The sequence below is a fragment of the Pungitius pungitius genome, chromosome 5 (assembly GCF_949316345.1).
Source record: "Pungitius pungitius chromosome 5, fPunPun2.1, whole genome shotgun sequence".
In the NCBI taxonomy this organism is placed as follows: domain Eukaryota; kingdom Metazoa; phylum Chordata; class Actinopteri; order Perciformes; family Gasterosteidae; genus Pungitius; species Pungitius pungitius.
Window position 1 is genome coordinate 3,883,654 of NC_084904.1, and position 13,327 is coordinate 3,896,980.

The 13,327-nt window shown below is 44.7% G+C and overlaps 1 protein-coding gene across 2 annotated transcripts in view; it reads right to left on the minus strand.

Moving 5' to 3' along the window:
* msh3 (mutS homolog 3 (E. coli)) overlaps nucleotides 1-13,327 on the minus strand; it is a 30,739-nt gene that overhangs the window by 6,879 nt on the left and 10,533 nt on the right. Inside the window, exons 14-21 of one of the 2 annotated variants that reach the window (XM_037481582.2) lie at nucleotides 12,209-12,396; nucleotides 11,276-11,444; nucleotides 10,986-11,050; nucleotides 8,899-9,015; nucleotides 8,592-8,699; nucleotides 7,398-7,512; nucleotides 6,942-7,099; nucleotides 2,083-2,269 (exon numbers count right to left, since the gene is read on the minus strand). In XM_037481582.2, coding sequence (XP_037337479.2) covers nucleotides 2,083-2,269; nucleotides 6,942-7,099; nucleotides 7,398-7,512; nucleotides 8,592-8,699; nucleotides 8,899-9,015; nucleotides 10,986-11,050; nucleotides 11,276-11,444; nucleotides 12,209-12,396 — 1,107 coding nt within the window. The remainder of the gene's footprint in view (nucleotides 1-2,082; nucleotides 2,270-6,941; nucleotides 7,100-7,397; nucleotides 7,513-8,591; nucleotides 8,700-8,898; nucleotides 9,016-10,985; nucleotides 11,051-11,275; nucleotides 11,445-12,208; nucleotides 12,397-13,327) is intronic. The other variant, XM_037481583.2, reaches the window with a different exon arrangement.

Here is a 13,327-nt window from a genome sequence, read left to right on the forward strand (position 1 = left end):
GTGGAAAGCTGCACCAGATTCGGCCTGTTTTTAATGGTGTCTTTTCCCAGAGCAGTATTACAGTGATTGTGCAGAGACGTCCGTTGATGAGCTTCGTGCGAAACTAAACGCAGGACCTGCGGGTGGCGTGAATGAAAGGGGAGAGTCTGCATTGGCTAACGAAGCAGACAGTATGAGGTCACGGCGAGTTGTGTACCCGTCGTGATTTCACCGTAAAACCCAGCAGACTCCTGGCACCATTCTCTTTTTCTCATCCAGATTTTCTGTTTCTCTCTCTCTCCCTGCATCAAGGCTATCTCTTTTGTCGAGTGGTGTTATGAAACCCATCTACATTATCAACTACCTCTCGGGTGCAGGGATTGGTGCATCGCCATGGCAACCGAGTCAAAGGAGGAGTAGTCTGACTCTTGCCGCCAACAGTTGGGTCTGGCGGGGAGGAAGGAGCGGAGGACCGGGCCGAGGAGGACGAGTAGGAGGAAGAGGAGCGAGGAGGCCTGCGTACAGCATAACTTCTTTCCTTTAATAGCAGGGCTTTTCTAACAAATCGCCAGCAGCGGCTCCTACTTACATTACATTTCCCTTCTACGTTGTCCAGAAGGATTAAATAACAACTAAGATTCTGTCTTGGCAACTGGCAAAACACAAAAACTTGAAGGAGCTTTTTCAAAGATAAATGTTTATTCATCTATATTTGAACGGGGGGGGGGGGGGGTAACGCAGAGCAGTTTTGGAGCCTTTTTGACTGAGGCTTTGGAAAACAGAAATTAAACAAATACCAGCTCTCACAGATCAGATGCACCTTGTAAGCTTTGATTACCCAGAAGGCAGCAGTGGAAACTCCAGGAACCCATCAATGCTATCACCCCGGGGCTCGTGCCTTGCAAAACCACCAGGAGGCCCCAAATTTCAAATCGTGGGTTTTATAGTTCAGAGAGGTTCTCACGTGCAAAATACGTGCTCCCTGAAGTCAGCCTGGACCAATTCAGTTGTTAGATATTTATGAATGTTTCATATTCATCCAGTTTTGGTCTTCGCAAACTTGTGAAGGATTTGTCTCTTCGGCTGCTCCATTATAGTCACCAGCTAAGAACTGCAGCAAATAAGGTTCATGAAAGCAAAGTTTTGAAAAAACTCAGATCCAAATAGACAACAACTGTCCATAAAACTGAGAATGTGAAAAGAACATTACAGCAAGCGATACCTTTTCATATATCTGACATCAGGTATAAACCTAAATGGTGTTATTTTACAGGCTGATTAGCAAACATCTAACAAGAAAAATAACTTTTACAGTTTACATCATTCAAGAGCAGATACTGAGAGTGTTAACAGCGAAGCAAATGAACAGCTGTGTAACCTAATTGATACCACAGCCTCAAACAGGCAACCCCATGTCAAACTGTACCATGTGGAGCTCCGTGCCGCTGGTGCAGAAACGTTTGTGCAACACAAAGCGCTGTCAATTCTCTGGGCAACGATCGACTCGCCGACGTCTAATAGAATGGATAACCACGTCCGCAAAGACACAAAACACCACTGGAGTACCACTGGTCTATTGCGCAACACCAAAAAAGGGCCTCCTGATCCGAGCAGAACACACGCAAACACTCTCAGAGGAGCAGTGTTTGCAAGTACTCGCATGTGGAGAGCCGCGTTTCCTGCGCTCGGTAGCCTCTGCACCAGCTCCGCTCTCGCCTTTCGCCTCGCCTGAGATTGTAGCCTTCCACAAACAAGCGAGGAACATATGATCAGATACCTGCAGACACACGCGCCCAATTGAGAGCGCCAACCTGGACGACATGTCGACTGTGCGGGAGTTTCATGAGAATCAAATGGTGCAGCACGATATATGTCCATTAAACACCTGGACCTTAGGAATAGCCTAAGTCTCTCTCTCTCTTTCTCCCTCTTTTTCACACCCACACTCAATTCGGAATTCGGGGCGAGATTAACATGTGTGCGATTCACAACAGGGATGTGTTAGTCTAAAGTATTATCAGTGCGAGTTCTTTTAAATAGCCGTATCCCCGAGTCAGCAGTACGCCGTGTTCTTTCATGAACACACACATGACACAAACTTACGGCTCTGATGAAGTACTCCAGGGTGGCGTAGGCGATGGCGATTCCATCGTGGGTGCTCGTTCCCCGTCCCAGTTCGTCGAGGATGACTAATGAACGTTCGGTTGCGCGTAAAAGGATCCCCGAGGCTTCGGTCAGCTCCTCCATGAACGTACTGCGGCCTTTGTAGATGTTGTCTGAAGCCCCCATCCTGAGGTTGAGATAAAGAAACAAGGTGACAGGTCAGAGGTCTGAGAGGGTTCAGATTGCACAATCATTCTCGTTTTTCGGAAATGGTGTGTTCAGGGTTTGATTGAAAGTTTATATTCATTATCTTATCCATTTTTTCTGACCTAAAGATTGCTCTCTTTTGAAGTGGTTTCCATTACTTGTGAAACTCTGCTTACCAATTTTTCTTGCCGTTTGAGGTTAAATGGGTTTCCCTTTTTTCCCCATGAATCAGAATTACATTCATTCATTCAGAAAGCATAGCAGATTGAAAAGAATATTGAAAAAAATAAAAAAATAAAATAATTATTTGGCAAAACTCACATCCCAATCAATTCTTTATCCAGTGTGCATCCATGTCCTCACAAACAGAACTCATGCAGACTTCCACATGTTATTTTATGTCTATCAAACTCATCAATGAAAAATGTGTGACTATGGTGACAGAAAATCAAAAAGTGGAACGAGACTACCTTTAACAATATTGATGTCGCCCCCCCGTGGAGCCTGCACCAATAGACATTACTGATTACAGAGACACAATGAGGACACGTTGTATTCTCTGCGAGCCTCACAGCCCGTTTGAAAGCCCTGATACGGGCTGACGGAGCGATAAAAGGTCTCCAGCTGGACCACAGATCCCCCCCCCCCGCAGGTCGCCCTTTTCTCACCTCTAAATCTGTCTTTTTCCCACTCCGATTGTCCTTCAACGTAGCGGCATGGCATCAATGACCCGCCGACAGGAGCCCCCCAGCTCACGCGTTACCACGGTGACGCCACACGCCACATAAGAACGGGGTGTGTGGCAGACATGCCGCTGCATTTCATTAGCCAATTTATAGTTTGAGCGAGCGCATGTATGCTAAGGCTCTGGGGGAATTATGCATTTCAGATTTATATTGCACGGCAGGAAGGCCAGGCAGAATCAGTGGAAAATAACGAGCGTCCTTCACAACACCGATAAGAGGACGTACAGCAAAAACACAGACACACTCCACCAGCTGGGTGTCCCGCTGCTCTGCATGTCCTTCCTCGTTCCCGCCAAATAATCCAACACCGAAAATAGAATCATTCATCATCGCCCGGCTCACACCTCTCCAGGAAAAACGAGTAGCTGCATTTCAAACGTTTTCCTGGAACTCTTGGTTCACTTGTTGCTCTCAGATGCCCCATGGCTTTATTTCTTTTTACTATTAGTAGCTAATGACATATCCTCATATTGAAAAAAAGACAGTCCGTAAAATGAAGAAAGAAGTTTCCTCTGGTCTCTCTGATGACAACTAACATACTAAAATAAGCTTTTAAGGGAAAAACGCTTTTCACCCCCTCTCAACCTGCTGCGTTGTTTTTTTTATTGAGAGTATGGAAAGAGACGGAAGCTGCGGCAACAACAATGTATGTCCTCCAGCGTGTCTAGCGCCTTTTTAAACATCATTCAAGCGTCCTTCGTAGCCGAGTTGCTTGACATCTTTCACGCCAATGTAGTTGATGATGGGGGGCCCTAAGGCCCCAATACATGGGAGGTATTTCTGGGCATTAGCCCCATTTGTAGGCCCCAAAATAAAAAAATAGAAGAAAAGTATTCTGAGCGGAGGAGAGCTTGTGGAAGATTTGAGTAAAACACGGCACAAACACTGCTACGAGTCCATGGTCGACTAAAGGTACTTTTCAAAAACGCTGTTGTACATTCAGCGTTCCTTTGCTGTTTCCATAACAACCATGAAGGGATGGAAGAATGTGCTCTATAACCTTCAGGGTTCAATGCTGACAAAAAACAAAACAAAAAAACACAGCAGCAGCCGCAGACCTGCACATACACGTATGTATCCATCTGCAACACACACACACACACTAGGTCTACTACGCAGAGGTCTGTAACAAAACAAACACACACTGAATTGAGTTCAAATAACTGCATGGCATATTTGTTCAAAAATAAATGCACTAACGTGGAGGAATAGGCATTAAAATGAAACAACTGAGTGGAGCGGCACGCTGCTTTAACCCAATCTCAAGATTATTCCCTTCATTGTCAATTAATCATCTGGATCAATTCCGACAGGATATCCCATTAGACACCTACGCATCATCTCATTACCTCCAAACCCACAGGGTATGTTTATTCCACTCACAGGCTCTCACTCCATGTCGGTCTCCCCTCGCGCTCATAAACACACAACAAGATGAAGCAATTCCTAGCGCTGCGTCTACTACGCTCAACACCTCAGTGGGAATTTTGAGCAATTACTACTAATTCAAAGTCCTTTTTAACAATTTCTGTTTTCTTAAAAAACAGTTGGGGCACCTTGGTGACATGGGGCTATAATACATCCTCCGTTAGAACAGAACTATTATTGACACATCGCAAAGTGTGGATGATCAGTTCCTTACATCTGTCCACTTAACTTCTCCTCCTGACCTCCCTCCTTTTCTCACCCATCTGATCAACACTTCCCTGTCAACTGCCCGTTTTCCCAACTCTCTGAAACAAAAATAAAGCCTCTCCTGAAGAAAGCTCAATTTGTCTGAAGATAACACCTACAGGCCTGTCTCTCATCCACTCCACACTGCCAAAGCAGCCTCTCTCTCACCTGTCCTTATCCTTTTTGACTGCTGCATTTGACACTATGAACCACCAGGTCCTTATTTCCTCCCTTGAGGAACTGGGTGTCTCCAGTTCTGCCCTCTCCCTTCTCTTATCCTACCTCAACGGCCGCACATCCTCAGTAACTCGGAAAGGATCTGTGTCTGAACCTCGTCCTCCCGCCACGGGGGTCCCCCAGGGCTCAGTCCTGGGTCCCCTCTTCTCCAACTCTGAGCTCTGCCATCCACTCACATGGCTTCTCCTACCATAGCTATGCGGCTGACACTCAACCAAGCCGGTCTTTTGTATTGTGTCCAGACACAATACACTGGCACCCACTGGGTTAATACATAAGCGTATGCTTAAAGCAAACCAAAAAAAAAGACAATTACACACATCTGTAAGCAATTAGTCTAATCACAGAGTGCAGCAGAGGCAGAATAACGGAGACCATACAGCATATTGGCCTGTGTTCTACAATAATATGTAGTCAGGGCTGAAAACGACATGCAGAGTGCACTGCTGCTCTCATCATGATGTGAATAACCACCAGTGTGAGGGATGGGGGGGGGGGGGGGGGGTATCTTCGTAAAACAAAGCCTCATTGTCTGAGGGTTCCTCCAACACAGAAAGCTGTACAGCACCAGGATGGAACAGTAGAAACAGTCCTTATGTGTAGCTGGACCAATGTGAAATGATCTGCAGCGGCAAAGGTGTGTTGTGCTCCATCAGTGTTGTCATGGACACTATCCTTCTCTTCTATTTGAAGGTGAAAAAGTGTCGATTCTTGAATGTTCATGACTGAAAAGCAAGAAACGGTGTAGCTGGTTTTGTTGCTTTTACATGAATGGTGTGATGTATTGATGGTTCTCATCAACCGATCTCTGTCATTTTTGATGGCTTTCCAGGAAGAATAAACACAGACATGGACATGGGTGTCATCAAGACAAATTGGATCCCCCTTTCTATGCAGCTGAACCAAATGATTTGATTCATCTTGTGTGTCCGTGTTAGCCACACTGTTGATGCCAATTCACAAGCTAGAGGATTCCCAGTTGAGTGTCAGTTCGTCAAATTACAAAAATAATCAAATCTTCTCAGCCAACTTGTGCAGTTAAAACTAAGAGAAAGAGAATTCCTTCGGAAGAAAATAGTCTGTTGACCGTGTGCTCTGTGGGTGTTCGTGTTATTATTAAATGTAGAGAGAAATTACAACAAGTGCTGCAGAAGAAATCCTGGTGGAATTTGTTTCTAAATTATCTTTACTAAAAATGTTTGAAACAAGATTAAGACAGCACCTGGAAGTTTAAAAACAATATATCCCACAAGTCAAAGAATCCACCTGTTCACATACCTCTGTTCCTTCCTTAGATTATTTTATAATAAAAGGCTATAGAGAATAGTCCTATAAGTCGCTCAATGATGAAAAATAAAGCCGCCAATCTCTTTACCAGGTTATATCCATTGTATGAAATTTATACCACTAGGGTCACCAATCAGTGCAATCATTTTGAATAATGTCAGAGATTCTGAAACCCTTTTAAATGAAATTGCATTGTGTGATTTGTATGTTGATTTTGCTTTAATTCTGATATTCATTCTATGTATCTGTATTCCTTTACCAGGAGTACTTCTTTATTCACTGTTTCATTACAGATGAAGACATTCTTTGAGTCCTTTCATCAAGGATGCAGCATTAGTAGGTCATCAGTGTAATGGCCACATCAAAAGAAGCAATATATGCAATATAATATAAGATATCCAGGGCGTTTGGAAGGTAAAAATAATAGTGGAATGAAGTCGCTCTCCCTCTGTGTGTGTGTGCCCCGACAACTTGTTCACGGCGCCGCTCTGTTACAGCCGACATCGACTGCTTTCTCGTAGAGGTGTAGCACCCACCCTCCTGCTCCCCCATCAGCTAAACGCGGCTAGCTTCCGCCACGGTTCATACCGTCAGTGCTGCGAGCACCGTTCAGGCTCAGGGGCCGCCTTGTTGAGAGGCAATCAAAATTCTCACAATCCTGAATAAAACACCTTCAAATAAAAAAAGTATGTATTTAGTTGGTCATACCTGGTATAAATGCCATCCAGCATGCCCAGGGAGGCCTCAGAGGCCGGGACATAAGAGCCCATCTGAGCCATAACACAGATTAGGGCCACCTGGCGGATGTAGGAGCTCTTACCCCCCATATTAGGACCAGTGATTATCATAGTTCTCCTGCCATCACCCTGTGAGAGAGGAGAGGAGAATAACAGTGACAAAGACAGAAGGCGATGAGAGAGGCAGAATAAGATATTTGCATGCTGTCCTGCACAGCTGAGGAGGTGGGTGGATTGAAAGCTTGGCTTCTTTTCCCATTGGCTTGTGCTTCTGTTGCAAAATTAACCAAACCCCACTCACGCACAGAGCAAGGAAGTGTGTGCATGGTGTGTGTGTATTTATGTGTGCGAGTGCTGTTACAAATGAGTAGCTGTGTGTGTGTGTGTGTGTGTGTGTGTGTGTGTGTGTGTGTGTGTGTGTGCGTACCTGTAGGTCGGTGTGGTTGGGCACATACTGGTGGTGCTCTCCCATCAGTAAGGCGATGGCAGGGTGTCTCCCACCCCGGATCATAATCTGACGCTGACCTTCACACACCTCTGGCCTGGATACAGACAATACAATCAGTAAGTACACAACAATCGTACACAATCGCTTGAAGACAAACACACTCTAGAAGAAGGCATTACCACTCAAACTGACACCAAACTGAACTGACTCCCACCCAAGTATGATGCAATGTGTTCATCATTTTCTTTTATTTACTGTTATTTAGAATCCAATATTGCATTTCTTTACCTGTATTCAAAATAATATAAAGTAAATGATCAAATAAAATTGCAGCACTATATCAATTACTTTATTCAAAGTATAATGCAAATCAGACTAAATGTTATGTTAACACCTAAAATAAAAATGAATAAACAGTAAAATGTGTGATGCTATTTACTGCTATTAAATTTTGCATATCTGCCAACATAAATTGATATTGGACAATAATATTGGTCTAATTGGCCAGGCTCTACATTAATATACTGAATCAACAGACAAAAACGGTGGATGTTTGCTTTCCTTAAACAAATTAAATCCCCTTATTGACTTTTTGAAGGGAGTTAGATGCCACAATAACTCCCTGGCAACAAGATATAAACATAGTCTGCTCCCGGGCCAAGAAATACTGTGACCCCCTCATTAAACTACAACATGTTCTTTTTACTCTTCACAGCTTCGGACACAGCCAGACCAGCTGTTCCTCCATTCTCTCGGTATTCATGCTTAGCTAACCGGCAATCTACATATTTACACGCAAGAGAAGTGGAAACTTGAGGAGAGCAATAGCAAACAGGAGATCGTCAGGTAAAGAGGAGCTGCAAAAAGCACAGGGAACAAGTTGTGGATGGATGTGAAGCTGTAACAACAAAATGGACAGTATAACAGGGGGGGGTGAGTGTAACAGAGAGGGGGAGTGTGTGTGTGTGTGTGCGCGTGTGAGTGTGGGAGAGATGTTGGCGTTTTGGCTGAGCACATTGCTGAGCCCGGTGCACACTCCCACACACAGCCTGTCTGAGACTATAGGACACGACACAGGACACCCACACACATATATCACACTCTCTCTCTCTCTCTCTCTCTCTCACACACACACACACACCAATATTTACGGTTATCGTGAGAGGACATCACCTGCAATAGTCCCCTTGTTTCGCCACCTCAGCCAATGAAAAGAGACAGTCCATGGTTGCTAGGTGACTAATAGCCCTTTTCATGGCGTGATAGTGCTCCCCAAACTGACTGTGGAATATGAGAGAGAGAGGTAAGAGATTTTGTGTAAATCACGGTACGTGCGTACTGTCCTGAGCCGACGACTCGACCGATACAGACGGGCAGAGCTGAGACACGAGCGGCCTTCTCTCTGACGTGTTTCTAGCAGTTTTTCCATTAGACTATCTGATCAGGTGTGTGTATGTGTATGTGTGTGTGTCAGTCATACTCCAGAAAATTGGTCCACTCCCTCTGGCAGTCCAGCAGCAGCTGCTCTCTGAGCTGCAGCAGCTTCTTGTAGCGCTCCGCCAGGAATGGAGAGTGATACCTGCTGACGGCCTTGGTGCTGCAGAGGAGAGGGGGAAGATGTGGAGGAAGTGAATACAAACGCTCACTGTCCAGTTTGTCAGGTACAACTTTGCCTTCAGTGCTGCCTTAATTCGTAGCATTGCTTTCAACAAAGTGTTAGCAACACTCCTTGGAGGTTTTGGTCCATATTGACAAGATAGCGTCACTGCAACTGATCTCCCGTCCCATCACATCCCAAAGGTGCTCTATCGGGTTGAGATGTGGTGACTGGAGGCTATTTAGGTACAAGTGAACTCATCGTCATGTTCAAGACACCAGTTTGAGATGATATGAGCGTTGTGACGTGGTGCATTATCCTGCTGGAAGCAGCCATCCGAAGATGGTACACTGTGGTTATGAACAATACTCCGGTACACTGCAGCATTTAAACGATGCTCACTTTTCACTAAGGGGCCAAAAGGTGCCAGGAAAAATATCCCCCACACCATTACACCACCAGCAGCCTGAGCAGATCCAAGGCAGCATGGACCATGCATTCATGTTGTTTACGCCACATTCTGACCCGACCATCTGAATGTCGCAGCTGATATCAAGACTCATCAGACCAGACAACGTTTTACATCTTCTATTGTCCAATTTGCGCTGCTGTAGCCCATCTTCTTCAAGGTATTTTCTCTTTTTGGGACCATTCTGTTTAGACCGATAGAGGTTGTGCGTAAAAAATCCCAGGAGAGAAAGTTGTCTTGACCCCGTATACATACCTAAATGCATTGAGTTGCGGTCATGTGACTGGCTGATTAGCAATTTGTGTTAACAAGCAATTGAACAGGTGTACCCAATGAGGTGGACGGTGAGTTTACGTACATACAACACGCCCCAACACTAACTGCTCCTTTCTGTCTCTAGCTTGTCCATGTGTGACTATGCTTGTATCAACATTTCTTTTTAGTTTTGTTAGATAGATCACTTCCTGAAGATTTAAAGGATCCTGTAGTATTCTCACAAAACACCGTCAGGAGCTAGTTCTAGACCGGCACTTTCTGAAAATCATAGCTGTCTTTCCATCGCCGGTGCTGCACAGCTGGGGGCGAAGTGGGTTTATCAGAGTTTTTCGATGGAAGCAGCTGCATCTAAATGAAACAAGGTTAAGGAGGACAGTGAAAGAGAGCGAGTGCTGTTGAGGACTGCCAAAGTGCAGCTTTCGACCATTATAGGATTAGTTCCATCATCAATTTACATTTATGTATAGTTTAGACTAGTGTCCTTAGTTTGGCATACACCCGCCAACCAATCAGAGCACCAGTCAGTGAAAAAAGACGCTTCCGAATGATGCAGATAAATCTCAGATGACACCGCTTTGCCCGGAAAAAACACCTTGCCGAATAATGCTTCCATCCATGTCCATCCTAAACTCAATGCATCCTTTTATCCCATAAAACATAAAAAAAAGTATTTTGAATCACAGTGACCTTTGACCACTAAACTATAATGAGTTAATGTTTGAGCCCAAGTAGACGTTTCTACCAGATATAAGTATATTGATATCATCGAAACCCTTTTAAATACAAAGCTGTGAAGACGCTATTCTCTGCGTGATGACGTTTTGTAGTGTGATTTAGTCAATTGTTTGCAAATATATATTTTTAAAACCTTTAAAAACTAGACGTTTTTTTCACAGACCTATTATATATATATAGTAAATCAGATTAAAAAAATATATATCTTAAGATTGTGTTAATTACATGCCTTATTTCAGCCATTTGACCAAAAAGCCATTCATACAATCCATTGGCTGGTCCAAAACGCTGGCTCATTTCTGGGTTTTTGCACTCATTCGCACCACTAGAAAGCATGTTAGAGATGGTATTTAACACAATGGAGGTCATTCTAGTCAGTGCTACTGCCACTATAACATCATTTAAGGAAAGGGGATAAACGTTTAGGTGACTGTGTGTGCTGGCCTTTGCTGCCTGGAGGTGTGCGCGTCTCTTGCAACCGTGCACTCACCTGCTGATTTTGACCCAGTCGGGTGGAACAATGGACGACAGCGAGTTCTTCACCTCAATCAGAAACTGAGGGCAGGGGGAGGAAGAGAATGAGGAAGAGTTTGATGAATAAGACGGGAGCCGACGAACAAAGCACTGCGTCACTCTTGATTAGAACTGACACACACACACACACACAGCGACAGAGAAGAAAAGCACGCGCAGACAATCAGTCCATCGCTGTGACTCATTCCTCCACCCGAATCAGGCCATCAATCTCCTCCCACCTGTCACACACACACACACAGATACCTCCTGTCCAGACACGGTGACGTAGTCCAGCGTCGGGGCCTTCAGCGTGCGGCGGATTTCTTTGCGGTGGTCTTGGATCTGGCTGACGACGGCCTGCATCTGCTCCCGTCTTTCCTGCAGCACCGGGAAGCCCGACAGGTCGGAGAACAGCTCCGTCTTATTTCCAGTCCTGCCCAAGAACGCAGAGTCCAAATGTGACAGATTGTAGGACACACAGAGGGGACGGACACACAATACAGGACAGCTTCGACATGTTCAGGAGAAACCGCTTGTTTGGCTTAATTTCATTGGTATTGTGGTGTGTTTTTCTGAAAGTTGTTTCTAGATTTGTCGCACCAGCAGTGCTGAATTAAATTAGCGATTGAATCCAAATGAATCCATTGTAGAGGTCAGAGAGAATCCAATGTTTCCATCAGCAGAGAAATGAGCATTAGAGATACAGCCAAGCTACCAGCGAGCATGGTAGCTTCAGGATTTAGGTTAGAGTCAAAATATACTGCTGCAAGTTTTCCATTTCTTTATTTTGAGATAATGACAATATAGTTGAAAGAAAGTCAATAAATTGAGAGTAGTTTTTATAATGGAGACACACTGGCTGATTTGCTGCCTTTCTAAGTCGTATATCATTGCCAATAGAACATATTGGAGTTTTGAATTACTTGACAAATTGTTGCAGGCATTTTTCATTAGTTTGAGATGCTCCACGATCAATCAACAGATCAAAAAATCTATATTATAATCTCAGATATCACTACATATCTGCCAGACCACAGTAAGTGTGAACAGCAAAACAATTTAAATGATGAAATGAGGACTTGAGTGACCACATTCTTTAGGAATAAACAATAATGACCACTCAACACAGGTGTCCGGCGAGGTCTGACTTGCAGGCACCGTTTTGGGATCCTCCCTCTGGTGCTCTTGGGTACTCACTTGGCGGCCCTTTCGTCGAGCACCTTAAGGTAGCCGTGGGCCGGAGCCAGCAGGTCAGGAGCTTCCAACAAGAGGCCTCGGAGGAGCGCAGAGCTGATCTGTGACTGGATGGCGGGGAGCAACGCCTGCAGTTCGCTCCCTAGTCGGGAAAGGCCGCTGCTGATGAGGTAAAACTCCTGCGTGGAAGACTGTAACCCACAAAGATGCGCACATGATTTGATGAAGCGCGAAAGGGTTGAACAACCGCCGGTTGAGCGGTAAGGAAAGCCGCAGTTGATCAGAAGGTGACGGCCGGGGTTTCCTGCAAACTGCCTAGATTAGATCATTAAATCTCATGGCAGCCGAGTTTAAACAGCGACCATCCATCACAGCCAGAACTCTGAGAGACACCCCTCGTTAGCAGCAGCAGAGTCCGCACGACTTCACAACACAGCACCGAGGAAATAAATACTGCTTCACTGCGTGACGCATACACAAACAGATCCAGGGTTTACTCAGAACTTCGCTGTGATGTTTCACTGGTGACAAAAAAAAAAAACACCAGTTAGATTCAAAAGTACCTGCAAAAAAAACATACCAAAGTGAAATTAGAGATTGAGGCTGTAAATGAATGTTTACAAAGGGGGGAAAAAAAACAAGTGAGAATTAGGCTCTATTTCCCAGAGACTTCAATACAATCAAACTTCTTATGCAACCAAAAGAGTCGCTAATTGCTGGAGATTAGCAATAAAATGCAAGTTTCAAGCACCTCTGTGTTGGCTTTACTTAGCAGGGCTTTACTTGAAAGGTTAATGAGAGTCCCACTGACATTGGTTTATGGCATTCATCACATGCTGCTGTCCAAATGTTCCCCCATGCCAGCAGCCCTCGTGATGCTCCTTTATGAGCAGACAGACAGCGACCGTAGACTGTGAGCGTGCCCTTCCTCCCATCATGTCAATGGAGCCGTAGAGACACAGGCCATTACACACAGGCACATTCATCCACAAATGGGCAAAAAGACAATTAAGGCCCCCTCTCTCTCTCTGTGTGTGTGTGTGTGTGTGTATTCAGTGACATTTGTTTTCTTTTAACATGATACGAAGGAGTCACAAAGTTGAACATGATCTCAGACCATCG